The sequence below is a fragment of the Calliphora vicina genome, chromosome 1, assembly GCF_958450345.1.
Source record: "Calliphora vicina chromosome 1, idCalVici1.1, whole genome shotgun sequence".
Lineage (NCBI taxonomy): Eukaryota > Metazoa > Arthropoda > Insecta > Diptera > Calliphoridae > Calliphora > Calliphora vicina.
Window position 1 is genome coordinate 15,907,952 of NC_088780.1, and position 26,656 is coordinate 15,934,607.

At 26.3% G+C, this 26,656-nt stretch overlaps 1 protein-coding gene across 2 annotated transcripts in view; it reads left to right on the forward strand.

Moving 5' to 3' along the window:
• Positions 1–26,656, forward strand: part of smash (smallish) — a 231,827-nt gene that overhangs the window by 141,963 nt on the left and 63,208 nt on the right. For both annotated transcript variants that reach the window (XM_065499139.1, XM_065499138.1), the window contains 2 exons: positions 7,279–7,883; positions 16,111–16,317. In XM_065499139.1, the coding sequence (XP_065355211.1) occupies positions 7,668–7,883; positions 16,111–16,317 (423 nt within the window). In that variant the 5' untranslated portion in view covers positions 7,279–7,667. The remainder of the gene's footprint in view (positions 1–7,278; positions 7,884–16,110; positions 16,318–26,656) is intronic.

Here is a 26,656-nt window from a genome sequence, read left to right on the forward strand (position 1 = left end):
ATCTCTGTGAGTATTAAAAGACTTTCATTGATTTTTATCTCGTGATTTATAAGTACATATTACATTTTTATTTTATTTTTTGGATGAAAATCATAAATTAAACAAAAATTTCAGTTTCATGTAACAGAAAAAAAAGTGAAAGAATTGTTTTGATGGTTGGCTGAGCTTCTTTGATGACAATGGTGATGGTTGTGGTTTGAAAAATAAGAAACTGAAGGTGTCATGCTGTTAATGACATTTAAATTGTCAAAAAGAAGAAAGAAAAAAACAACAAAAATAAATAGAGAAAAGAAAATCATGACATGACATAACGAAATCTCAATTTATAAACAAAAGTAGTTTAACAATTTGGTCAAAAGAAATAAAGTCAATGTTAAGAAATCTATGTAAATGATTTTGTGTAAATTACAATTTTCTGTTCATAAACAATTTTGTTACATTTTATTGTAATTCGTTTTAATTTTTTTCTCTAGGTAATTATGTTTGACATGATCACATGGAGTAAATGACTTAATAGTGGTTAATATCACGTTTTGAATTCAATTAGGTTTTTTTTCTGTAATGGGAATTAATGGTTGATAGAAGTGAAAGTAAAACAGAAAAAGGGATTAGTTTTAAAAACCAAATTATTTGAGACATAAAAAAATTTTTGAAAAAAATAAAAGCAAATTTTAAGATTAGAAGCCACAATGTTATACTTAAATTTGTTATGTGATGCCATCAAACATAAATATCTTAATGTCGTGCCATAAGTCTTACAAATAGTAAGGGAAAAATATTAAAAAAAAAATTAAAGAAAAACTAATTTCGAGATATTATGTCAAGACATAAAACATAAATATGTTAATGTTGTACCATAAAACATAAACTTGTATAAATATGTCAAGACATAACAAATTAAAAACTGTGTTGAAAAAACTAATTTTAAGATTTTATGTCAAGACATAAATATGTTAATGTCATACCATAATAAAAATGTCAGGGGTAAAATTTTAAAAACTAAGATATTGACTATAAAAACTGATGAAAGCCTTAAAAATAATAATTTTTTTATACAATTTTTTATGTTTTGCCATAAGACATAAATACGTTAAAGACGTACCATAAGACCATAATAATGTTAAGGCAAAATATTTTAACAAATTAAAATGTATGTTGAAAAAAACAAATAATTTTTAGATTTTATGTCAAGACATAAATATGTTAATGTCATACCATTAGACATAAAAAAATCAAGGCTAAAATATTAAAAAAATATGAAATTGGGTATAAATGAAAGTCATAAAAATATAAATTTTTTTAGAACATTTTTTATGTTATGCATAACATTTTTTATGTTTTGCCATAAGACATAAATATGTTAAAGTCATACTACAAGACCATAAAAATGTTAAGGCAAAATATTTTACCAAATTAAAATGTATGTTGAAAAAAAATAATTTTGAGATTTTATATCAAGACGTAAATATGTTACTGCATACCATAAGACATAAAAATGTCTAAACTAAAATAATCTGATAAGCCATACAAATATTATTTTTTTTATGTTATAACATAAGACATAAATATGTTAAAGTCGTACTACAAGATCTTAAAAATGTTAAGGTAAAATATTTTAAAAAAATTAAATTTATGTTGAAAAAAAAAATTTTGGAGATTTTATGTCAAGACGTAAATATGTTACAGCATACCATAAGACATAAAAATATCAGGCGTAAAATATTATAAAAAAATTAAGAAATAAAAACTAACAAATTAAAAGATATGTTGAAAAAAATATAATTTTATGTCAAGACATAAAAATGTTAATGTCATACCATAAGACATAAAAATGTCAGCCATTAAATATTATAAAAAATTATTAAATTTCCTATAAAAACTGATGAAAGCCATAAAAAATGTAACTTCTTTTGGTAAATTTTTTATGTTATGCCATAGACATAAAAATGTTAAAATTGTACTACAGAAAAAAATAATTTTGAGATTTTATGTCAAGACATAAATATGTCATACCATAAGACATAAAAATGTCAGACATAAAATATTACAAAAAATTAAGAATTATCGAATAAAAACTAATTTCAATATTTAAAATCATTAAAATATTAATTTTTCTAATAAAATTTCTTATGTCTTGCCATAAGACATAAAAATGTCAGGGGTAAAATGTTACAAAAAATAAGAAATATTGAATAGAATGAATTAATGTATAAAAATATTCATGGAATGTTTCGTAAATCACACTTCTTTTTAATTCTTTTATTCAAATTTCTTTAAGAGCTTTAATTTTTAAAAGTATTTCTAGCTGTAATACAACTAGTTTTAAAATGTTCGTTAGATATTATTTGGAGCAGGTGCAAAGTCTAGGCTACATAGTGTCGAGCTTAAATAGAATATAACAAATTTAATAAATTAAAACTACTTTAAAGAACAGCTGCTTTAAATAAACAACTTTGCAAGTACATTTTCAGCTGAAAAACACATAAACAACTTTAAATAATTAATAACTAATTAATAATTGTTAATACTTAAATACTTTTTACATACTCAAAGTACATGGACACTTTACTGGCAGGCATATTTCTACTTTCGAAGTAGTTTTTTTTTAAGAAAACCTAACAAGCCGGATAAAAATACTGGGGTAATTAGTCAAGTATCACTTAAAGTATGGAGGACACTTGCAAGATAAATTTTACTTTAATAAATATTTCAATTAACATTGTTATTGCTGTTGGACTTCATTCAATAATTGTTCTATAGCCAATGAAATAAAAATAAAATATCAAATTAAATATATTCTGTGAATAGTAGAGCTAAAGAAGACACATTCATCACAATTTCTAAAGTGGTCTTCTCTGTGCCAATTGAACTCTATAGTTCAGTATGAAAATTATGGCTGGCTAGAGGTTTTCTTTTTGAAAGAAAGGAAGACTTCTGTCCCCTTTAAAGACAGATTAAATGATGATGATGTCTTCAAGTATGTGGAACATTTCTACATTTCAAAACAAAAAAAAATTAACTTTAAGTGACCCTTTTTATTATTGTTTTCTCTCTATTTGCAAAAAAAAAAACATCTTAGAAACTCTACTTGCTGCATTTCAAAAACTGTTGCAAGTTTTTAACTTTTAACAAAACGATGTCAACTGCTGCATTAAAACAAAAAAACAATATGTGTTATTTTTTCAAAGATAAACTACCATAAAATAAAAGCAACAAAGTGCAGCAAAAGTTGTCATGCATTTTAAATAAATCTAAAGAATTTTAAATTAACAATAGAGTTAGCGCATAGCCATAGTTGATGTGCTGTGAGTTGGAGTTTAGGTCAGTTTTAGTTCTGTTTTAGTTTCAAAAACAAACAATTGTTTTGTAGCTGCTTTACAAACAATTTTCATAGAATTTCTTATACAAAGGAATTTGTTTGTTGTTTTTTTTTAAGGATTAAGGGCATAAATTTGTAAAAAAACTATTTAGATTACACTTCAAAAGGATTTAGGTTAACAGAAATCTGGACGAAAAAATAAACATAAATTAAAAAAGTAAAGAGAGAATGATTATTTTGGAAGAAATGGTATAAAGAAATGAAAAATTTTGTTTAAAAAAAACAAAATTTTCAGATTTTATGTCATGACATAAATATGTTAGTGTCATAACATAAGACATAAAAATGTCAGAGCTGAAATATTAAGAAATATTAATAAAAACAAATTTTAAGATTTTAAATTTCTTATGTCATGACATAAAATATAAATATGTTAGTGATGTTAGTCATAATGTCAGGAGTGAAATATTAAATAAAAACAAATCTTAGGATTGAAAGTCATAAAAATATCCATATTATATAAAATTTCTTAATGTCATAACATAAGACATAAAACAGTTAATGTTATAACATAAGCATTTTTATGGCTTGGGGAAACTGTTTAAAGAAATATATGTCATGAAACTTATGTCATGATATAAGACATAAATACATTTAATGGCATAACATAAAACATTAAAATGTCAGCAGAGAAATTTTAAAATATCATGAAAGAAATATCATCGAAAACAACTGTATTTTTTAGTCATGAAATTATTCAATTTATAATCAAATTAGTTATGGCATGACATTAGACATATGTAAATAGGTCAATATTATGACGTAAGACATAAAAATGTTGCAGTCAAAACGTTTAAAGCATTGTTAACCAATGGTTTAAAGCAATAAAAACCATATTACAAAAAAAAAACATATTTTAAGATTTTTTGCCTTAACATAAATATGTTAATGTCATACCATAAGACATAAAAATGTCAACTGTAAATTGTTAAAAAATTAAGAAATATTGAAAAAAAGAAATTATGATTTGAATGCTTAAAAATATATTATAATAATTTTTATGTCATGCCATGAGACATAAAAATATTAATGTCTTGCCATCTTTAACAATTTTAATGAAAATTTTTAGGCTAACATATTTAAAGAAATAAAAAAGTAAATTTAAAAAAATAATTTTAAGAGTTTTTTGTCATGACATAAGACATAAATATGTTAGTGTTGTATTATAAGACATAAAAATGTCAGCTGTAAATTGTTAAAAAAAATGAGAAATATTGAATAAAAACTAATTTTGAGATTTTAATGCATAAAATATGTTATAATAATTTTTATGTCATGCCATAAGACATAAAAATATTAATGTCTTACAATTAACTTTAACAATTTTAAGGAAAATTTTTTGTCTAGCATATTTAAATAAAAAAAAAATTAACAAGAGTTTTTGTCATGACATAAGACATAAATATGTTAGTGTCATACCATAAGACATAAAAATGTCAAATATAAATTGTTAAAAAAAAATTAAGAAATATTGAATAAAAATTAATTTTAAGATTTTAATGCATAAAAATATGTTATGATTTTTATGTCATGCCATAAGACATAAAAATATTAATGTCGTAACATTAGCCATTCAATTTTTAGGTTAAAATATTGAAATTAATTCCAAAATAAATAAAAAATAATTTTGAGATTTTATGTCATGACATAAAACATAAATATGTTAATGTCATAGCACAAAACATAAAAAATTTAAGGGTTAAATGTTAAAAAGTATTTAAAACTTTAAGATTTAAAGCCATATATAAATTCATATTATAATAACAGTTCTGATGTCATGCCATAAGACATAAATATGTTAATATTATAGCCTAAGACATAAAAATGTTAAGAGTCAAATGTTTAAAGAAATTCAAAAATAAGTTTAAAAAAAGATTTTAAGATCATATGTCATGACATAAATATGTTATAACATAATATGTTAATATTATAGTATACGACATAAAAATGTTAAGAGTCAAATGTTTAAAGAAATTCAAAAATAACTTGTAAAAACTGAATTTAAGATCTTATGTCAAGACATAAATATGTTATAACATAATATGTTAATATTATAGCATAAGACATATAAATGTTAAGAGTCAAATGTTTAAAGAAATTCAAAAATAAGTTTTAAAAAAAGATTTTAAGAAATTAAGTCATGACATAAATATGTGTTAATATTATAGCCTACGACATAAAAAAGTTATTGGTCAAATGTTTAAATAAATTCAAAAATAAGTTTTAAAAAAGATTTTAAGATCATATGTCATGACATAAATATGTTATAACAAAATATGTTCATATTTTAGCATAAGACATAAAAATGTTAAGAGTCAAATGTTTAAAGAAATTCAAAAATAAGTTGTAAACACTGATTTAAGACATAAATTCGTCATCATGACATAAATATGTCATAACATAAATGTGTCATGACATAAATATGTCATAACATACAAATTTCAATATTAAACTTTTTAAAGAAATTAAATATCATGTTTAAAAAGCTTATTTCAACATCTTATGTCATGACATAAAAATTACATCAGACATAAAAATGTTAAGAGTAAAATGTAAAAATCCAAATTAAGAAATATCAAACCAAAACTGATTTGAAGAATTAACTGCATAAATATTTGCATGTTATGCTATAAGACATTAAAATATTAACGATTTTGTCATGACATAAAAATTACATCAGACATAAAAATGTTAGGAATAAAATTTCTTAAAAAAAAAACAGATTTGAAAATTTAAATGCATAAAAATTTACATGTCATGCCATAAGACATAAAAATGTTAATGATTTTGTATTGCTGACTTTAGACGAAATTTTTGAAATCTGATTCATAGAATTTCCTATTGCCATAATTTTATTTAAATCAAGATTTGTATTAAATTTAAATTTATACTAATTTTGATTTTTTATTGTGACTATGAATAGTAAACAATTTCATGTTAAATTTTGTCTATAAATGGTCACTACCAGACTGCTTATTAAAAGTTTAATTACATTTGTTTATTTTATAAAAAAAATATAAAAACAAATGAACAGCTATGACGTCAACTCAAATGGCGGTTTACATTTGATGTTATAATATCACTAAATATAGAACAATAACAAAGAAATATTTTGATTTAAATTTTATTGTAATTCAAAGGAAAATTAGCCATTGCTAACCTTTAATAATTTTTAAATATTATATTAAATATCAAAGTTTAAGTTCCTAAATGCTGTAAAATTTCAACATTGCTTTCGAGCAAAAGTTTAGCATTCAAAAATGGCAATATTTGACAGCAATGCTTGACGTCAAACGGATTTTGAAGCAATTAACAGCTGTTAGTGATGCTATTTAAATATTATATTAAATATCAAAGTTTAAGTTCCTAAATGCTGTAAAATTTCATCATTGCTTAAGAGCAAAAGTTTAGCATTCAAAAATGGCAATATTTGACAGCAATGCTTGACGTCAAACGGATTTTAAAACAATTAACAGCTGTTAGTGATGCCATACTGGCCTGCAACCACAGCCAGTGGTGTTTACTACTTTTAGGAATGTTAAACCAATATTTAACTAAATTTTGATTTGCCTACAATTTTATTAAATTAAATCTTTGTTTATTATGTTATTTCAGCTCTAAATGCTAATAAAATTTTGTAGGCTTGAAATGCATTTTATTATTTAACACCTTTTTTATGGACAAACTTAAGTAATACTCAAAATCTTACTACGCCCACCACAAAATTAATTTTAAAATCAAACCAGACACCAGACATCTTTACGATTACCAATAGACCGTTAAATATTTGATGTTATTTAAGAATTATTACTTTATTAAAAAAATTTTTAAACAAAAAATTTACATTTTTATTTTAATGTTTTAACAAATTTTTATATTTTTTTTCTTTCAAATTACAGATTTTAGACAACAAATTGTAGAGAACATCAACCAATTTGTCGGCCCACAAAAAGACAAGTTTTTTTTGATACAAAAACACAAAAGAAATGCGTGGGTAACCCTTGAAATTTCAAAAACTGAAAATTGTTTTAAGAAGAAAACAAAACAAACATTAAAATTGATGTAATGTCATTTTATATACAATAATGTTTGATAAATTTCTTTTACATTTTTACTACGAAATCCGTACCAAAGTTTATTTTTAACGAAAAAGATAAGAAAATCAAACAAAACAACGAATTTATTTTAGACAAGCTGCAGCAATTTTGCAAATAAACAAGAAAAAATTATTGATTAATTTTTTTAATTATTGAAAAAATAAAAATTGGTGGAATAAAGGGCATTTGAAATGCCTACAGAATGTGAGCGAAGTAATACTTCGCCAGTAGCAGCAGCAGCATCACTTCCAGCCAACTCCACGGAAATTAAGGATAATTTAACGTTAGGAAATTTTAATGAAGATTTAGCAGCATCTCACTCAATGATGGACAGCGGTGATATGTCAACTTCACAGACCTCTACTACCTCGAATGGCAGTAGTAGCTGTAATGGTGGTAGAAAAACGGTAAGTTTTTGAAAATAATTTTTTTTTTTAAATAAAAACCACATCCCAGCAAAAAAAATTCTTAAAATGGTTGCTTAGATGCTAAAAATTTTCTCCAGATTCTATTGGAATCAGATTAAAATACTGTTTCAACTCTCTTGCTTTTGGAAAATAAGCTTTAAAACTATTAAACTATCTTCTTTTTTGCCTTTTATTAACTGTCAAACATTTAATTGTTCTTAAATTTTATGCTAACCATTCCTAATACTATTTAACATCAAATTTAATTGCCTTAAATGGCCCTCAATTATTGTTTTTATTTAATGGGTTAAAATGAGAGAAAGTACTTTTTGTTTTGTTTTATTTTTCATTTTACAGCCACTCATTGTCAAGTAGAAAATATGCAAAATGTTTCTAAACATTTTCTTTATTTTTTTTTACCCAAACACACTTAACAAGTCAATAAACTAAACAATAGTTGAACAAAATACAAAAAAAACTGTTTAGAAAATCAAGTAATAGAACCTTTTAAGTGTAAAAGAAATTTTTTGCACTGTAAACAATACTCTATAAGGCAAAGAGAAAGAGAGAGAGAGAAACAGTTGAAAACAAAAAGTAAACAAATATACAAGGAAAAATGTTAATGCATTGGCTGCACTAGAAGGGAGAGAGAGAGAGATAGAGCAACAAAACAAAATGTAAACAATTGTTGTTGAGCGAAAATGGCTGATTAGTGGCTGCACTATAAACAAACACAGGGTTGCAGGATAAAAGTAGTAGTTTTCTTACAGTTAAGTAAAAATTGTAAGGAATGTTAAAAATATCACAATATTTCGGTAAAATTAATAAAACAAATCTTAGAAATAAATTAATTAGCCTGAATAAGTAAATGAAATCATTATAGTTTTCATATTAGCAAGTATTTTCTATGAAAACTCTACAATATTAAAGATTTTTGTTGAAATAATCAAATTTTTTATGATAAATATTTGGGTTTTTAAGCAAATTTTATAAAATTAGTGTTAATTGTTTAACTATTAATAGGAAATTGTATATTGTTTTAAGAAACAATTGAATCAGCTAAATTAATCTAAAGTATGACCCATAATAAATAACAAAATTCTTTGTCATTCTTCTATTTATCGACAAATTAAAACATCAAATGTAAAGCGACATTTGATTTGAGTCATAACTGTTTTTTTATTTGTTAAAATAAACAAATGTAATTAAACTTTTAATAAGCGGTCGCAACGTGGCCATTTGTATAGACAAAATTTAACATGAAATAACATTGTTAGCTATGACATGACAGACAATTAACTTAGCACCATGGATATTTGGATTTGCTGTCGATTCGGCTGGTTGACCGGTCTTCATACCCGATCTCTTACACTTCGGATTAATGCATGGATGCATTTTTCATCGCAAGTAATGGTTCAGTGCAAAAATGATTTTCTTTTATAGCTTTCAAGCAGAATTTCGGACATACAAAATCGTCTTGTATCTAAACCTAACAAACCATCTCTAGAACGTTTAAACTGATGAAACACATTCACCATAAGCTTTGGTGAGCAATCGGAGTTGCTAAATGGCACTTTTTAAATCCCGCATTTTTAAGTCATACACCCAATAGTATTAAATTATTTATACATTTTTTAAAAGCTGACTCAAATTTCTTTCTGCTGATATAGAATATGTCTAACTTTTCTATTCCATCTGACAAATATATGGACTACAACTTATAGTCCCATTGGAAAATTTCACTTTTTGTGGTTTTTCATAAAAATTGTAATAATTTTTATATATTTTAATAGTATTAAATTATTTATACATTTTTAAAAAGCTAACACAGTTTTCTTTCTGCTGATATAGAATACGTCTAACTTTTCTTTCCCCGCTGGAAAATATTTGGACATCAACTTAACGTATCATTGCTAAATAGTACTTTTTGTATTTTTTCATAAAAATTTATATTTTTTATATACTTTTTTGAAGAATACAATTATTTATACATTTTTGAAAAGCTGAGACAATTTCCTATCTGCTGATTAAAAATAAGTCAAACTTTTCATTCTCACCTGAAAAAAATATGGACTCGAACTTAACGTATCATTGCTAAATAGCACTTTTTGTATTTTTTTCATAGAAATTTATATTTTTTTATATTTATTTTTGTATAATAAAATTATTTACACATTTTTGAAAAGCTGACACAATTTCCTTTCTACTGATATAAAATATATCTAATGTGTCTTTGTCCAATGATAAATAATGGATTACAATTTAATGTCTCTCTATGAAATTGCGTTTTTTTTGGTGTTTTTTCATACAAATTTATATTTTTTTAATATATTATTATGAAATAAATTAATTTATAGATTTTTTAAAAGCTGCTACAATTTCCTTTCCGCTAATATAAAATATGTTTACATTTTTTCTCTCACATGACAAATATATGAACTCCAACTTAGTGTTTCCCTGTGAAATTGCATTTTTTCGAATTTTTCATATAAATTTGTAATTGTTCAATTCTGATCTCAGAAACGAGAGAGTTCTCGATCAGAGTGTGTAGCACTGTGTGGCATGTGGCACTGTCTTGTTTAAACCACATGTGGTTTACATCAGTATCATCCAATTTCGACAGGAAGATGTTGTTATGAAGTAGTAGGTTACAATAAAGCAAAGGATATTGTTTAGAAAATTTAAATTCCTATGAAATAATCCCTGAAGTCTTAGCTTTCCAATGATATTTAAATATTTTCAATAACTATTATAGTTTCAAAGTTATTGACAAATTTGTTAAATAACCCAGAAATTAATAATAATCATACGTCCTGGTGTACCGAAACATAAAAACATCAAAAACTGTATGATCTCGTAAAAATATCAAGAAAACTCTGATGTATTTAGTACAACAGCATAATAAGGCTTTATTTAAATACAATTTAAGCTGAATTATAGGCAGCAGCTGCTAAGAAAACTTAAAAAAGTATTCAAAATTTTATAAAATTCTAACAAATGCAGACAAATCAGACATAAAACTGTAATACTCGTGTAAGATTTATACTTTGTTGTTACTTCAAAGAAATTTTCATTCAAATTTTTTAAACGAACTCATATACTAAGTGGTTTAATTCAACAATGTTTCAAGTCTTTTGTATAGTTTTGTACAGTTTTGTCTTTTTAGAATATTGCTTAAACATTATACTCGTAAACGTAAACGTTATTTTGTTTTACACTAACAAATCTTTAAAGGTTATTGCCACTAAAATTATTGATTAGGTCAAAGCAAAGTGACAGACAAACAAATAGTCAAAAAGTTAAACAGCTGTTAAGAAAACTAAACAACCAGTACAATGCCAAAGCATCCTCCTTAATATGGTAACACTAAATTTTGACAACATTCTATGATGAATAGCCTTAGACTAGAAGAAGAATATAAAGAGTTACCATAGTTTATAATTATTTTCAAATCTGAAGGCTGCTTTAACTGCTAGCTAGCTCATTTTTATTCATTTGTATAGTAGGATTTATATTATTTATTCTTTGTGACTAAATGTCATGTCATATTGAAGAATATTTTAATTTTATTTTCTTTCTTTCTACTTTTTTATTTATTGTTATTAGTAGTAGGTATTGCTGTTATTTAACTTTGACTTGCCTAGTGGTGCCTTATAGTCCCAAAGAATTTAAGAGGTTTCTTGGATTTTTTTTTCTTCATAATATTTATACTACCACCTATTTATAGGTGGAAAAACACACAGCTCATAAAAGAAATATAGAAAGAATTATCAACTCAGCTTCAGCTTTTGAAAGGTAGGCAAAAAAGAAATGAAATGTTTGTTTTAAACATTCTATAAGGCTGACAAATGAAGGGTTGTATGGAATGACTAGATAGCTGATGATAATGATGATGGGACATACATTCTTTCAAACAGTGCGTGTGATGGTTAATTTTGAGTTAATGTGGTTTTTTTTGTTTGTTTGTTAGTTGAATGCATGGATGTCTTTGAAAGAAACCTCGGCTAATGCGAATTTACACATGTGTTACAGACGTACATCTAGGTATTAAAAGAAAACAGAGGTTTAAAAGAATTTTTTTAAAATAATTTCATAAAGTTTTAATAAAAAAAATTATTATTTTACCATTTTTTAAACGTTACAGGAAATTTAATAAATTATTTATTAAATTTGATGCTTAAACTAGCTTTCAATTATTTAATTTAAATATGGCAACTCCTTAAAAGGGAAATTTTTCTCTTCAGAAAATAACGGTTCTTGTGAGAAAGTAAACATTGCTTGACAATTCATAGGGAAATGATAACACAGAACAATTTGATAACAACAAGTTACTGTTATGATTTAAGCAAACTAAAAAATCACTAAAACCCATAATTAAGTCCCTTTAGAACAAGAATTAATTAATAAATTGGGTGATTGACTTAAGAATGCTGGGTTTTTTCAAATATTTATCTTTAATTTACCTTTTACCTTTTCCCCATCTTTCTGGAAACATATGGATTCCGAGCCAAAAGTACTGCTCATCTTTTGAGGCCATAAAGTGAAGCGAAACAAATAGTAGTCGGACGGGGCACGGTCTACACTATAAAGCTTGTGAGGAAAAACTTCCCAACCACTTTATTCTAAATACTTTTTAACAGATATTGCATGTGGCCGAGCGTTGTCATGATGGAATATTACGGTTTCATGTCTGGACGCATATTCTGTTCCTTTTCGGCCAATGCTAGCTTCCAACGAAGCAGTTTCATTCGTTACAGGTTCCCTGTGATGGTCTGGTCAGCAGCTCATAATAGATAGGATTTTTTGTGCTCACCAAATACAGAGAATTAACTTAGAGCCATGAATGTTTGGCTTTGATGTCGATTCGGCTAGTTGGCCGGGCTTCACGTATGATCTCTTACGCTTTGTATTATCGTAATGGAATAATTTTTCATCACAAGTAATGAATGATTCGCTGCAAAAATGATTTTCTTTTATAGCGTTCAAGCAGCATTTCATACATACAAAATCGTCGTTCAAAGTCTCCCAGCTTCAAATCGTATGGTACCCAATTTCCCTGCTTTTGGATGAATACTGCTGCTTGCAAACTTTTTGAAATTGCTGCTGGAGTAGCTCCCAATGAGTCTTGTAAAGTTTGATAACAATCTTCATGGAGGAATGCCTCCAATTCTTGGTATTTCTACTTTTTTTGCTGGCCTGGGCGATCTTCCGTCTTCCCTGTCAAAATCATCACTTCTGAACCAAAAAAACCATCTGTAGAACGTTGAAACTGATGGAACACATTCACCATAAGCTTTGGTGAGCAATCGGTGTGCTTTAGCGGCACTTCCCGCATATGACGCTTTGTTGGCACAAAATTCTACATTTTCGAAGCAAAAAAAATTTTGTCAATAACTTAGTGAGAAAAGACGACAGATATGTACGTTTCAAAATGATAATCCATCTATTGTAAATCCTGCATTTTTAAGTCATACACCCAATAAAATATGTATTAGTTTTCTTCCTCACTTGATAAATAAATGGATTCCAACTTTTTCTTAGCACTTTTTTTCTGATTTTTCATACAAATTTATATATTTTGCATACATTTCTATAAAATAAAATTATTTATAGATTTTTGAATAGCTGACACAATATCCATGCTGCTGCTATAAAATATGTCTACATTTTCTTATCCACATTTAAAATAAAATTACCCCAACTTAAAGTTTCACTGTAAAATTGCATTTTCTTGTGATTTTTCATAAAAATTCATATATTTTTTATATATATTTGTATAGAATAACATTTTTATACATTTTTGGAAAGCTGACACAATTGCCTTTCTGATGATATAAAATATATCCAACTTTTCTTTCCCACATGACAAATATATTAACTTCAACTTAAGGTCTCACTGTAAAATTAAAATTTTTGGACATTTCCATACAAATGTATATAGTTTTCTTATACATTTATATAATCAAATTATTTTAACATATTTATAAAGTAGACACAATTACATTTCTATTGATATACAATATATCTAATATTTCATTCCGAAATGGAAAATAAATGGACTCTAACTTAACGTCTCACTGTAAAATCAAAATTTTTTGGGGATTTTCATACAAATATATACTTCTTTATATATATGTATAAACGTCAAATCAAATTGTTTAAACATATTTATAAAGTAGACACAATTATCTTTCTATTGCTATACCATATATCGAATATTTTTGTTACACAAATGAAAATAAATAGACTCCAACTCACTCTAAAATTGTATTTTCTTTTGCTTTTATTCAAATAAAATTTCAAGTAAGAGAGCTATATTCGGCTGTGCCGAATCTTATATACCCTTCACCAAAGGTAAACAAAATTTAATTTTTAAATTGTTTTTCAAAAATTTTTTTTTTCGAAATTGTTTTTATTTTTTTTAAAAAAGTTTTTTCCAAATTTTTTGAAATTTTTTTTTTTTTTAGTTTTTAAAATTTTTTTTGGGAAAAACAATTTATGAAAAAAAAAAATATTTTTTGATGAAAAAAAAATTCGGGTTAAAAAATATTTTGACCCATTGTAGGTCCAACTTACTATAGCCTTATCTACATCGTTGCAATGGACTTTGAAATATCTATCATTAGATATCCATATTGTCTATATTAATGAATTAATAATCCAGATATAGATAAAAAATCGAGGTTGTCCCGGTTTTTTGCTCATATCTCAGTTATTTATGGACGGATTTTGCTGATTTTAAATAGGAAACTTCTTGAAAGCATGTAGGAACCCGAAGATATCTGGGGTCTTCAGAAAATTGATTTCAACAGACAGACGGACATGGCTTAATCGTCTCCGCTATCTATAAGGATCCAGAAAATATTTACTTTATAGGGTCGGAAACCGAATGACAAACTTCTCACGAAGGTGAAGGGTATAAAAATAAACATATTTTATATCAATAGAACGGAAATTGATATCAAACCTTAACTACTCTTCTTCACACCCTTTAGATTACTATAAGTTTAATTTAAACTGTGATAAAACCCAGCTTAACTCTTTATTATTTAATTCGTTTCTAATTTTCTTTGACATTCTCATTACTAAATTCCTTAACTTGGCCTTTTTGTCACTCATCCCTGACATTAAGCTTGACATCTCTAAATAGCTTGGTGTCAGACCTTAACTACTCTTCTTGATCAAAGTGTCAACCTTTAATTTACATACCAATTCCCATGCATGTCTTTACATTATTGATAACCCCTTCTAAATAACAATCTTGTTACATATTTCCTTTTCAACCACCCTAAACAGAGAGTAATAAGCTGCTGTCACTGTCATTGTCTGTCACTCACTACTAATCGTAAGAAATAATTACTTTAAGATTCTGTAAGAAATGTCATGTTTAAAAAATTCTTTATTTCTTTTGTTTTTTTTTTTTGCAAGAAATTTTGTGTTTTTTCTTCTTACTTATTTCAAAACCTTTCAAACATATGGTGTGTGGTTGAAATTGTTGTTGTCAGCAGCAGTAAATGCAATAAAAACAACAACAACTAGACTTCCGTCAACATCAAACAGTCATTGACTGCATACATCATTACAACAACATGGCCAGGCTTATATTTTCTTCTCTTTTTCTTCTTGCCATCATGTAGGATTTTTTTCTTATTATTTTCTTCCTCATTTTCTTAGCTCTCAAGTGGGTGGCCTTAAAGAGTGTTGGAGAAAGAGAGAGAGTAGAAGAGGGGGGTACTTTATTTTGTTCTTGCAAATAAATATCCCCTTGTTATTGTTTGTTTTGTCTGTGACACTTGCTGACAGTGTTGCAATTTGTGGGTAGTATGTTTGTGTGAATTATTTAGTAGTAAAAAGGAGGGAAGGGGGTTTTTATGATAAATTTGTAGGGGTTAATGCATTTTTTGGTCAGGTTTGTTTTGATTTTGAATACTCGTTGCTCATTTATTGTCGGCCAGGTCGAGGTGTCAATTTAAACACTTGGTTTTTTTATATATATTTTTTTTACTTTAAATTATTATAGTTTTTACGCTGGTTTATGGTTACCGAAAATTAGTATTGATTTTTATAGTTATTTTTTATTAAAAAAAAAAAGAAAAACAAAACAAATGTCGCGTCGTCAGGTGCCTTTGTGGGTAGTTATTAATTTGTTTTCTTTATATTTAATAAATTATTAAATTCAACTAGTTAATTATTTCGTTTTTTAATATTTTATTTTTTTTACTTTCAGTCTATTACATCTCCGGATCCCACAGCTTATGTGGCTAAAGCCAGAGTTACACGACCAACCCCACCACCCCCACCTTATAATCCCATGCAATTCGTACAAATCAAACCCTGTAATTTGTATCAAACAGCACAAGAACAACTAAAGAAAGCGGAAGAAGTGAAAAAAATAAAAGAGATACGCAAGGAGGAGCCAGAAGATTGGCAAAATGTAAGTACCCACAACTAAAATTTTAAAATGAAAGCATAAAATAAATAAATTGAAAAATAAGTGAGCTATTTTTCAAAATTTCTAGGTTTAAACTAAGTTTAATCGTTAAATATTTTGACAAAACTGGTTTTAACTTTTATCTAAAATTATTTCAAAAACTGGTATAAAAACTTTTTATTAAATTTAAATTTTTAAAAAGGTTTATATATTTTAAAAAAGCTGACACAATTTCCTTTCTTTCGATATACAATAGGTTCAACTTTTCTTTGCCACAAGTAAAATAAATGGACATCAACTTAATCTCTCTTGCTAGACTGAGAAAATCAGAAATTGAAATTTTACTGCTTAGTATCAAGTTTACCTCCTTTTGAATGGCATGTGGATGAGAAAGTTTAGAACTATTATATATCAAAAGAAAGGAAATTGTGTCTACTTTTCAAAAATGTATAAATAATTTAGTTAATTTAAATATTTAAAAATTTAGAACGATTTTTGTAAGAAAGTAGTTGGCTGTGAAAAAGACAATTTTTTTAACAGAATCTTTTTAAAATTTATTGTATTTATATATTAAAATTATTTATACATTTTTGAAAAGTAGACCCAATTTCCTTTCCGCTGTTATAAAATACTTGTACTTTTTCTTTTCACACATCTTTAAAAAATTGACACAAACTTAAGCTCCCTAGGTAAATGAAGAAAAAACAAAGAGTGCAATTTTAAGGCAAAATGTCAAGTATGCGTGGGTTTATTTGGTAATATATTGGATATATTATTCAAAAGTAGACACAATTTCCTTTCTTATGATATATTATTAGTTGTACTTTTTCTTAACCACATGTCTAATAAATGGACACAACTTGAAAAATGGAGAAAAACAAGAGAGTGCAATTTTACGGCAAAATCTGAAGTTTATGTCCATTTATTTGACATGCAAAGAAGTAGAGATTAACATGTTTTATATCATTGGAAAGGAAATGAAGACTACTTTCCAATAAGCAATAAATAATTTTAATATTTTTATATATTAACCTTAAAAAAAGAAAACACAAATTGAAGGTGGAACAAAATAATAGAGTGATGTTTGAGTCAATTAATTGGTCAAGAGAGAAAGAAAATTTTAACATATTATATATCAAAGGATAGGTAATGAAGTATTTTATTCAAAAATATAAAAATAATTGAATAATTTTATTGTTCACAAATGTTGTTCACAGAATATATGCAAATAAACTGGAATTGGTTTTTTGGGGATTAAACTTTAATATTTTCTTTAAATTTCTTGTGTTTTGTTAAATTAAATAAATTTTACATACAGTTTCGAAAAGAAGACTGAATTAACTTTAAATTGATATATAATATAATAAGTCTATTCTGCATGATTTCTCATAACTTGAATTTTTTAAGAGTCATTAAAAATATTAAGCATTTTATAGGGTCATGATTGCTTTCCATTGATCCTACTAAAGAGAAAGGCAAGTTAGACATATTGTCTATCAAAAGAAAGGAAATTGTGTCTACTTTTCAAAAATGTAAAAATAGTTTAATTTTTTTATTATTCAAAGAAGACTTTTGTCTTCTTTGAGTACTATTAGTTACAGAATTTTTTTTATTTCTGTAATAAATTTTAAGAACTATAAATAATTTTCTTTAAATTTATATAAAATATGTCATGTTTAGCTTGTTGTGTTTGTAAAATTTCAACATTGTTGATAGAGGAAATAATAAGATGGCCTCAGGCTATAGCTTGATGTTTGGGTTCATTCGTAGGTCAAGTGGCAAAGAAAATTTAGACCTATTGTATATCAATGGATAGGGAATTGTGTCTGCTTTTTAAATATAGAAATATAATTCAATTATTTTAATATTCGTAATAGAATTTTGTAAAAATCTGATAGAAAAGTGAAAATTTGTTTTTTTAAAATATAACTTCAGCTTTTTTCAAATATCTTACTTAAATGCTAAAAATTTAAAACTAAATTGTATATTTTTGAAAAGAAGACATAATTTCCTTTAATTTGATGTATAATATGTCTATTCAGGCTACTTTGATTTCCAATTAGATTTCTTTATATAAGGGAAAATATAAATGTTGGCTCAATTTTACAGTGTCTCGTTTGCTTATAATGATTTATTAACAAGGAAAGATAGGTTAGACATAATGTATATCAAAAGAATGGAAATTGTGTCTACTTTGTAAATATAGAAATATAATTCAATTATTTTAATATTTGTTGAAAGAATTTTGTAAAAATCGGATAGAAAAGTGAAAATTTGGTTTTTTAAAATATAACTCAATGTTCTTTTCAAATATCTTACTTAAAAGCTAAAAATTTAAAACTTAATTGTCTAGTTTTGAAAAGAAGCCACAATTTCCTTTAATTTTATGTATAATAAGGAGTGAGATCGAAAAATTCTTAACACACGTTTTTCATTACATTTTTTAACCCAAGTATTATTTGAATTTTTTTTGATCAAGTTACCTTTGAAAAACATGTCAGTTATTATGTGTAATGTCAATTATATTAATTTTTTTGTTAATCTGATTAAAATGAGTGACCAGAAAAAAGTGCGTACTGAAATTATTAAATATTTTCAACAAAACCCAACTTGGTCTTACAAAAAGTTGGCCAAGCATACAAAGGTCTGCCGTCAAACTGTTTCCAATGTTATTAAACAGTACCGGGAGAACTTGTCAGTTGATAGAAAACCTGGTTCAGGTAGAAGGAATGGTCCACATGATGTTTCTAAAGCCAAAAAAATAGAACGCATTTTCAAAAGAGCTCCCAACACATCCGGTAGGAAAGCAGCCCGGTTAGCTCAGTGCTCGGACTATTTGGTACGAAAAGTTAAAGCTAATGCAGGTTTAAAAACATACAAGGCTCAAAAAGTTCCTGACAGGAACGCTACTAAAAATTTAGAGGCCAAAAACAGAGCACGGAAATTGAAGTCAAGTTTTATAAAAAAATATTCTTGCTGCATAATGGATGACGAAACGTATGTTCTGGCAGATTTTTCGCAACTTCCAGGTCAAAAATTTTATGTTGCTGATGCTCGAGGGAATGTTGAAGAAAAGTTTAGGACCCAAAAGCAGACAAAATTTCCCAGAAAGTTCTTGGTATGGCAAGCAATATGCAGTTGCGGCAAAAGAAGCCACTCATTTGTTACAACGGGCTCTATAAATACCGAAATTTACATCAAGGAATGTTTACAAAAAAGGCTGCTTCCATTCATAAGACTTCATAATGTGTCCACTTATTTTTGGCCTGACTTGGCATCCTGTCACTATGGCAAACAAGCCCTTGAGTGGTACAAGAACAATAATGTGGTATTTGTACCAAGAGAGGCAAATCCTCCAAACTGCCCGGAGCTAAGGCCAGTGGAGAGATATTGGGCTCTTGTTAAAAGAGAATTGAAGAGTACAAAAAAGGTGTCCAAAAGTGTGGTAGATTTTAAACGGAGATGGACTACATGTTCGAGCAAAGTGACAGAAAGCACTATAAAAACGTTAATGGAAGGGTTTCCGAAAAAGGTTCAAAATTTCATCACTAGTGATTAAAACTATAAAAATAATTTTTTTTGTAAATTGTAATAATAATTTCAATCAAATAAAAAAAAAATTAAAGCTGTAAGTTTAGTGGTTTCTTTTTTATAAACATATATGTATGTTAAGAATTTTTCGATCTCACTCCTTATGTCTATTCTTGCTTATTTAATTCCAACTGGATTTCATTATTTAAGGGAAAATATAAATGTTGGCTCAATTTTACAGTGTCTCGTTTGCTTATATTGATTTATTTACAAGGAAAGATAGTGTAGACATATTGTATATCAAAAGAAAGGAAATTGTGTCCTCTTTGTAAATATAGAAATATAATTCAATTATTTTAATATTTGTAGCAGAATTTTGTAAAAATCTGATAGAAAAGTGAAAATTTGTTTTATTAAAATATAACTTTCCTTTTTTTCAAATATCTTATTAAAAGCTAAAAATTTAAAACTAAATTGTATATTTTTGAAAAGAAGACACAATTTCCTTTAATTTGAGGTATAATATGTCTATTCTAGCTTATTTATTTCCAATTTTTTTTATTGTATATAAGGAAAATATACAATTGGCGCCTTTTTACAGTGTTTGGTTTGCTCATCATTGATTTATTAAGTGGATGGATAGCTTAGACATATTATATATCAAAAGAAAGGAAATTGTCTCTATTTTTTAAAAATCTAAATATAATTTTATTAAGTTGTTATTCATAAAAGACTTTTTTATGAAATAAAAAAAATATTTTTCTTTCACGAGGTTGGCAACTTTGACTACCTGTAGCTCATGTTGTATTCTAACAAAGTGTTTAGAAATATAATTTTTTTTAAAGTTTAGATTTTAATCTATAATTTTCTTGAAGATTGTTTTTCAATAACACCTATAGTTTAGGAAATATACGCAAATAAACAATATTTACTACCATTTTAAGCAACCCTGCCAACAGAGTGTGGCCAACTTTATAATGTTTGGCTGTGCATATAAATTAAACTGCCGCATTTTTTATCTTTTGAAAGTTAGTTTTGTTGACATTATTTCTTTTTCAACAAAAACCTATTTAATTATGGCCTTTTTTGTTTAATCGTGTTAATTTTTTTTTGTTGAAATAAAAATAGTTTTATTTATAAATTTTTGCCATTTTATTTTGTTCATGTTTTCTTGGACAGTATTTTTAAGTTTTTTTCTTTTTAATTCATTATTATTTTTTTTCTCCAAATGTTTGAGAGTAGAGTGTGGGAAAGGAAGTTGTTTGTTTATTTTATTGCCAATATTGGCTTTTTTTCTTTTCTTACAAACTGTTTATATTATTTTAAATCACTTGGTGTAATTTGTTATGGCAGTTTTTTTAGTTTCTGTTTAGTATTCAATATTTAACACAGTGTTACGCCTAGGTTTATTTATATAAAGATAAACAATACGTATAATTAGTATTTGAGTCTTAATTTCTTTCATGATGGGTTTTAATAAATAAATGGTTTTAGTTCATGGATTATTTTAAGAGTTTTGGAATTATGAACAATTTGTTAACCCATTTGCACTTTGTTTTTTTTATCGTTTTAATATTTATGAGTTTAAATACGTGTATTTATTGCATTCAAGTGATTGGCAATATTTATTGAATAATGTATAACAAAAATAAATTAATATGTTTCCAGCAGTTTGAATTTAAGCGCCAATGATATTTGAAATTTAATGATTTGTTATCAAAGTTTTTATTAATGAGGTTTTTAAAAAATTCTCTAAATGTTTTAAGTTTTGTATTCGAATTGAAATTTTGAGCTTGTTTATATAATCTTTATAGTTAAACTTGGTTTAAACCTTTTTTTTATCAAACTACTGTGAAAGCAAGAAGACAATTGTACTAAATTTGGGTTGGATCATCTAAACTATTAATCTGATGGAAAAACTTTGTTTACAAAAATTATAGATGAGGACCTAAGATTTCAGAAAATATAATTTGAAAACACCTGGTTAGAACACAAAGTGAGCTACATGGTGTCAAAGTTGAATAACTCAAGTGTGAAACATCTTTTAGGAATCGTTACTTTTACAAATTTAAACAGGGTCCAATTGAAAAACAATGTTAACGAAAATTATAGAGGAGAACCTGAGCTTTCTAAAATAAATTTCCACTTGACAAATTAAAGGACTCTAACAATCTCATTTATTTTTTTTACCATCAAATTGTGTTTTCCTACATAATGCAAAACAAATGGTTGTAATTTCTTCAAATTATATATCATTGAAAAGGAAATTGTGTTGTTTGAAAAGTAGACACAATTTCCTTTCTTCTGATATACAATATGTCTTATTGTTCTTGACCACTTAAACCAATTAATCTATTCAAACATGACGCTATGAAACTGATTCAATTGTAATATGTGTTTTTATCTCATAAAGAGAGACTTCACCGCAGTTCGTGTGTTTTTACCTATCACTTAGGGTGACAACAAATTACATAAGTCGTTACGTGATTAGTTATTTTAACACGTGTAAAATAACTACTTTCTAAAGTACAGTTCAAAATAAACGTTTAAAGTGACTACACTCTAGATTACATAGAGACACTTTAGTGGCAATTGACTTCACGTTACATTACCTGGGGTGTATAAAGTAACCAATTGACATAAGTAGTTACGTGACTAGTTATTCTAACACGTAAATGTCCAAAGCAGGACCATTTTTTATTGCAATGAGACTGTCTGATAGCTGTCTCAAAGACAGTCCAATAACCAATTGCTTGTAAACAAATCTTCCTCCAACAACTCTCCAATAGATTACATCTGATAGATAAAATAACTACTTTCTAAAGTACAGCACAAAATAAACCTTCATAGTGACTACATTTTAGGTTACTTAGAGACACTAAAGTGACAATTGACTACATGCTAGATTACCTGGGATGTATAAAGTAACCAATTGACTTCTATCTGCACTACAAAGATCACATCCGTATTAAATGATCCAAAATATATAAATTAGAGTCAGCCACCATCAGTTAGTTTAACAACATCAGTCAGTTTAATTATTTCATTATTAATAAAAGACTTTTGTGCAAATTGGAGCAAAAATTTAAATTTATTAGTTAAAACTTATTTCAAATATGTATCTTTGAGTTCTATTAGTTACTGAATTTTTTAAGTTTTTAATAATTTTTCAAAAGAATACATAATTTTCTTTAAATTTATATAAAAACAAGTAAGAGTGCTATATTCGGCTGTGCCGAATCTTATATACCCTTCACCAAATTATACTTCAAAATTTTAAATATTTTTAGGTAAACAAAATTTATTTTTTTTTCCAGTTGTTTTTTGAATTTTTTGGAAAAAAAAATTTTTCGATTGTTATTAAAATTTTTTTTTTTTTAAATTTAAAAATTTTTTTTTTTTAATTTTTAAAATTTTTTTTTTCAATTTTAAAAAAATTTTTTTTTTAAATTTTAAAATTTTTTTTTTCGATTTTTAATTTTTTTTAAAAAAAAAAAAAAAAATCGGGTTCAAAATTTTTTTTTCCCGATTTTGACCCATTGTAGGTCCAACTTACTATGGTCTTATATACGTTGTTGCAAATATCTTCGAAATATCTATCATTAGATATCCATATTGTCTATATTAATGTCTTAGTAATCCAGATATAGGTAAAAAAATAGGTCAATAATCGAGGTTGTCTTGGTTTTTTCCTCATATCTCAGCCATTTGTGGACCGATTTTGCTGATTTTAAATAGCAAAATTCTCGAAAGCATGTCTGACAGAATTATTGAAGATTTGGATCCCGAAGATATCTGGGGTCTTCAGAAAACTGATTTCAACAGACAGACAGACAGACGGACAGACAGACAGACAGACAGACAGACAGACAGACAGACAGACAGACAGACAGACAGGCAGACAGACAGACAGACAGACAGACAGACAGACAGACAGACAGACAGACAGACAGACAGACAGACAGACAGACAGACAGACAGACAGACAGACAGACAGACAGACAGACAGACAGACAGACAGACAGACAGACAGACAGACAGACAGACAGACAGACAGACAGACAGACAGACAGACAGACAGACAGACAGACAGACAGACGGACATGGCTTAATCGACTCCGCTATCTATAAGGATCCAGAATATATATACTTTATAGGGTCGGAAATGAAAAATGTAGAAATTACAAACGGAATGACAAACTTATATATACCCTTCTCACGAAGGTGAAGGGTATAAAAAGACAAGTCTAGCTCTTGGTGTTTGAAAATTTTTTTCGTTTTTATAAGAAGAAAGATCAAGATGGCCTTAGGCTATAGCTTGATGTTTGGCTTCATTCGTAGCTCAAGTGGCAAAGAAAATTTACACCTATTGTATATCAATGGATAGGAAATTGTGTCTTGTTTTTAAATATAGTAATATAATTAAATTATTTTACTATTTGTTGAAAGAATTTTGTAAAAATCCGACAAATAAAAGAAAATTGTTTTTTTTTTTTAATATAACTTTAGGTTTTTTCAAATATCTTACTTAAAAGCTAAAAATTTAAAACTAAATTGTATATTTTTGAAAAGAAGACACAATTTCCTTTAATTTGAGGTATAATATATCTATTCAGGCTACTTTTATTTCAAATTAGATTTCTTTATATGAGGGAAAATATAAATGTTGGCTCAATTTTACAGTGTCTCGTTTGCTTATATTTATTTATTAACAAGGAAACATAGGTTAGACATATTGTATATCAAAAGAAAGGAAATTGTGTTCTCTTTGTAAATATAGAAATATAATTCAATTATTTTAATATTTGTTGAAAGAATTTTGTAATAATCCGATAAAAAAGTGAAAATTCGGTTTTATAAAATGTTACTCAAACTTTTTTCAAATATCTTACTCAAATGCTAAAAATAGAAAAGTGTATTGTCTAGTTTTGAAAAGAAGACACAATTTCCTTTAATTTGATGTATAATATGTCTATTCTAGCTTTTATATTTCCAATTTTTTTTTATTGTATATAAGGAAAATATCCTTGTGGCGTCTTTTTTACAGTGTTTTTGGTTTGCTCATCATTGATTTATTAAGTGGATGGATAGTTTAGACATATTATATATCAAAAGAAAGGAAATTGTGTCTATTTTTAAAAAATCTAAATATAATTTTATTAAGTTGTTATTCATAAAAGACTTTTTTATAAAATAAAAAAAATATTTTTCTTTCACGAGGTTGTTAACTTTGACACCCTGTAACTCATGTTTTATTCTAACAAAGTGTTTAGAAATATAATTTTTTGAAAGCTTAGATTTTAATCTATAATTTTCTTGAAGATTGTTTTTCAATAACACCTATAGTTTAGGAAATATATGCAAATAAACAATATTTACTACCATTTTAAGCAACCCTGTCAACAGAGTGTGGCCAACTTTATAATGTTTGGCTGTGCATATAAATTAAACTGCCGTATTTTTAATCTTTTGAAAGTTAGTTTTGTTGACATTATTTCTTTTTTAACAAAAACCTATTTAATTATGGCCTTTTGTGTTTAATCGTGTTAAATTTTTTTTGCAAATAAAAATAGTTTAAGTTATCAGACATTAATTAGAAATACTTTCTATAAGAAATACATTGACTATTTGCTTATCTGCTGGTTGGTAACTGTAATTATATTAAGATAGTCAAATTATATATCATTGGAGAGGTCTTTATGACTGTATTTATCACTTTTCAAATAAAATCGAGTCCTCTGCTTTGTGTAAATGTCATCTCTTTTTTAAATAACATTCTGTTGCTTTAATTTTTTACCTTACTGTCTGTGTGGTATATGTTTTTACGTTTAGATTACGTCTCTATACATAGTATTTCGTTAACGATTACGTGAGTTTTTCAAAATTTTGTGTAAATTTGTCACGAATCTGTAACGGTGTCATTTGTATTACCACTTCTTCTGTTTTTTTTTTGATTCACCTCCACTATTAAACTACTACTCTAGTACCTACTAGTTTATGTCTTTTTTTCACTCTATGTATGAAATTTTAAAGGTTTTTAGTTGTCTTTCATTATTTCATGTATTGAATTTATGGATTTTATTTTCATTATAAAATTTTATGCAATTGTATGTTAGTTTTATTTCAGTTTCAGTTTCATGTGAAACTGATAAAAATACATATTTGAGAAACTGCATTGATTTGCACGTTCAACGATGCAATTGTAGCAATTGCTATCTAGTTTTTTTTTTTGAGATTAACGAAAGTTTTTCTTTTAATATGCAACAGTAGTAAAAAAATTGGGGTTTTGAAATGATTAATAGATAAAATAAAAGAAGAAAAAAACCAAAATTAAATTTGTATGAATTACAGCAAAATAAAACACATTATTACACACTTGAAGTTAACTCTGGTTTAGATAAGGCGGTAAAGATCAATTGGAATTTTGTGTGCGTGATCTAATAAAAACAAAGGGCTTTATGTCGAAATTACTATTAAAATTCACTTTATTTCTTTAAGGTTTTTTGGGAGAGATCCCAAGCAATGGTTTAGCCATAAAAATTTTAAAAAAATTATTTATTTTTTTTGTTTTATTTTTACACAAAATTTATTATAACTTTTTAACATATTAAAATAATAAAATTATTTTTAAATTTTTGAAAACTAGACAAAATTATCTTTCTTATGATATATCATAAATGTAACCTTTCATAACCATGTTAAAAAGAAATATATCCAAACTTTAGGATATTACGATCACTTATTGAAGCAGCAGCAATTTAATAGCCTGAGGTTTGGTACCATTTTTTTTGTATAGTGGAAAAGAAAAGTT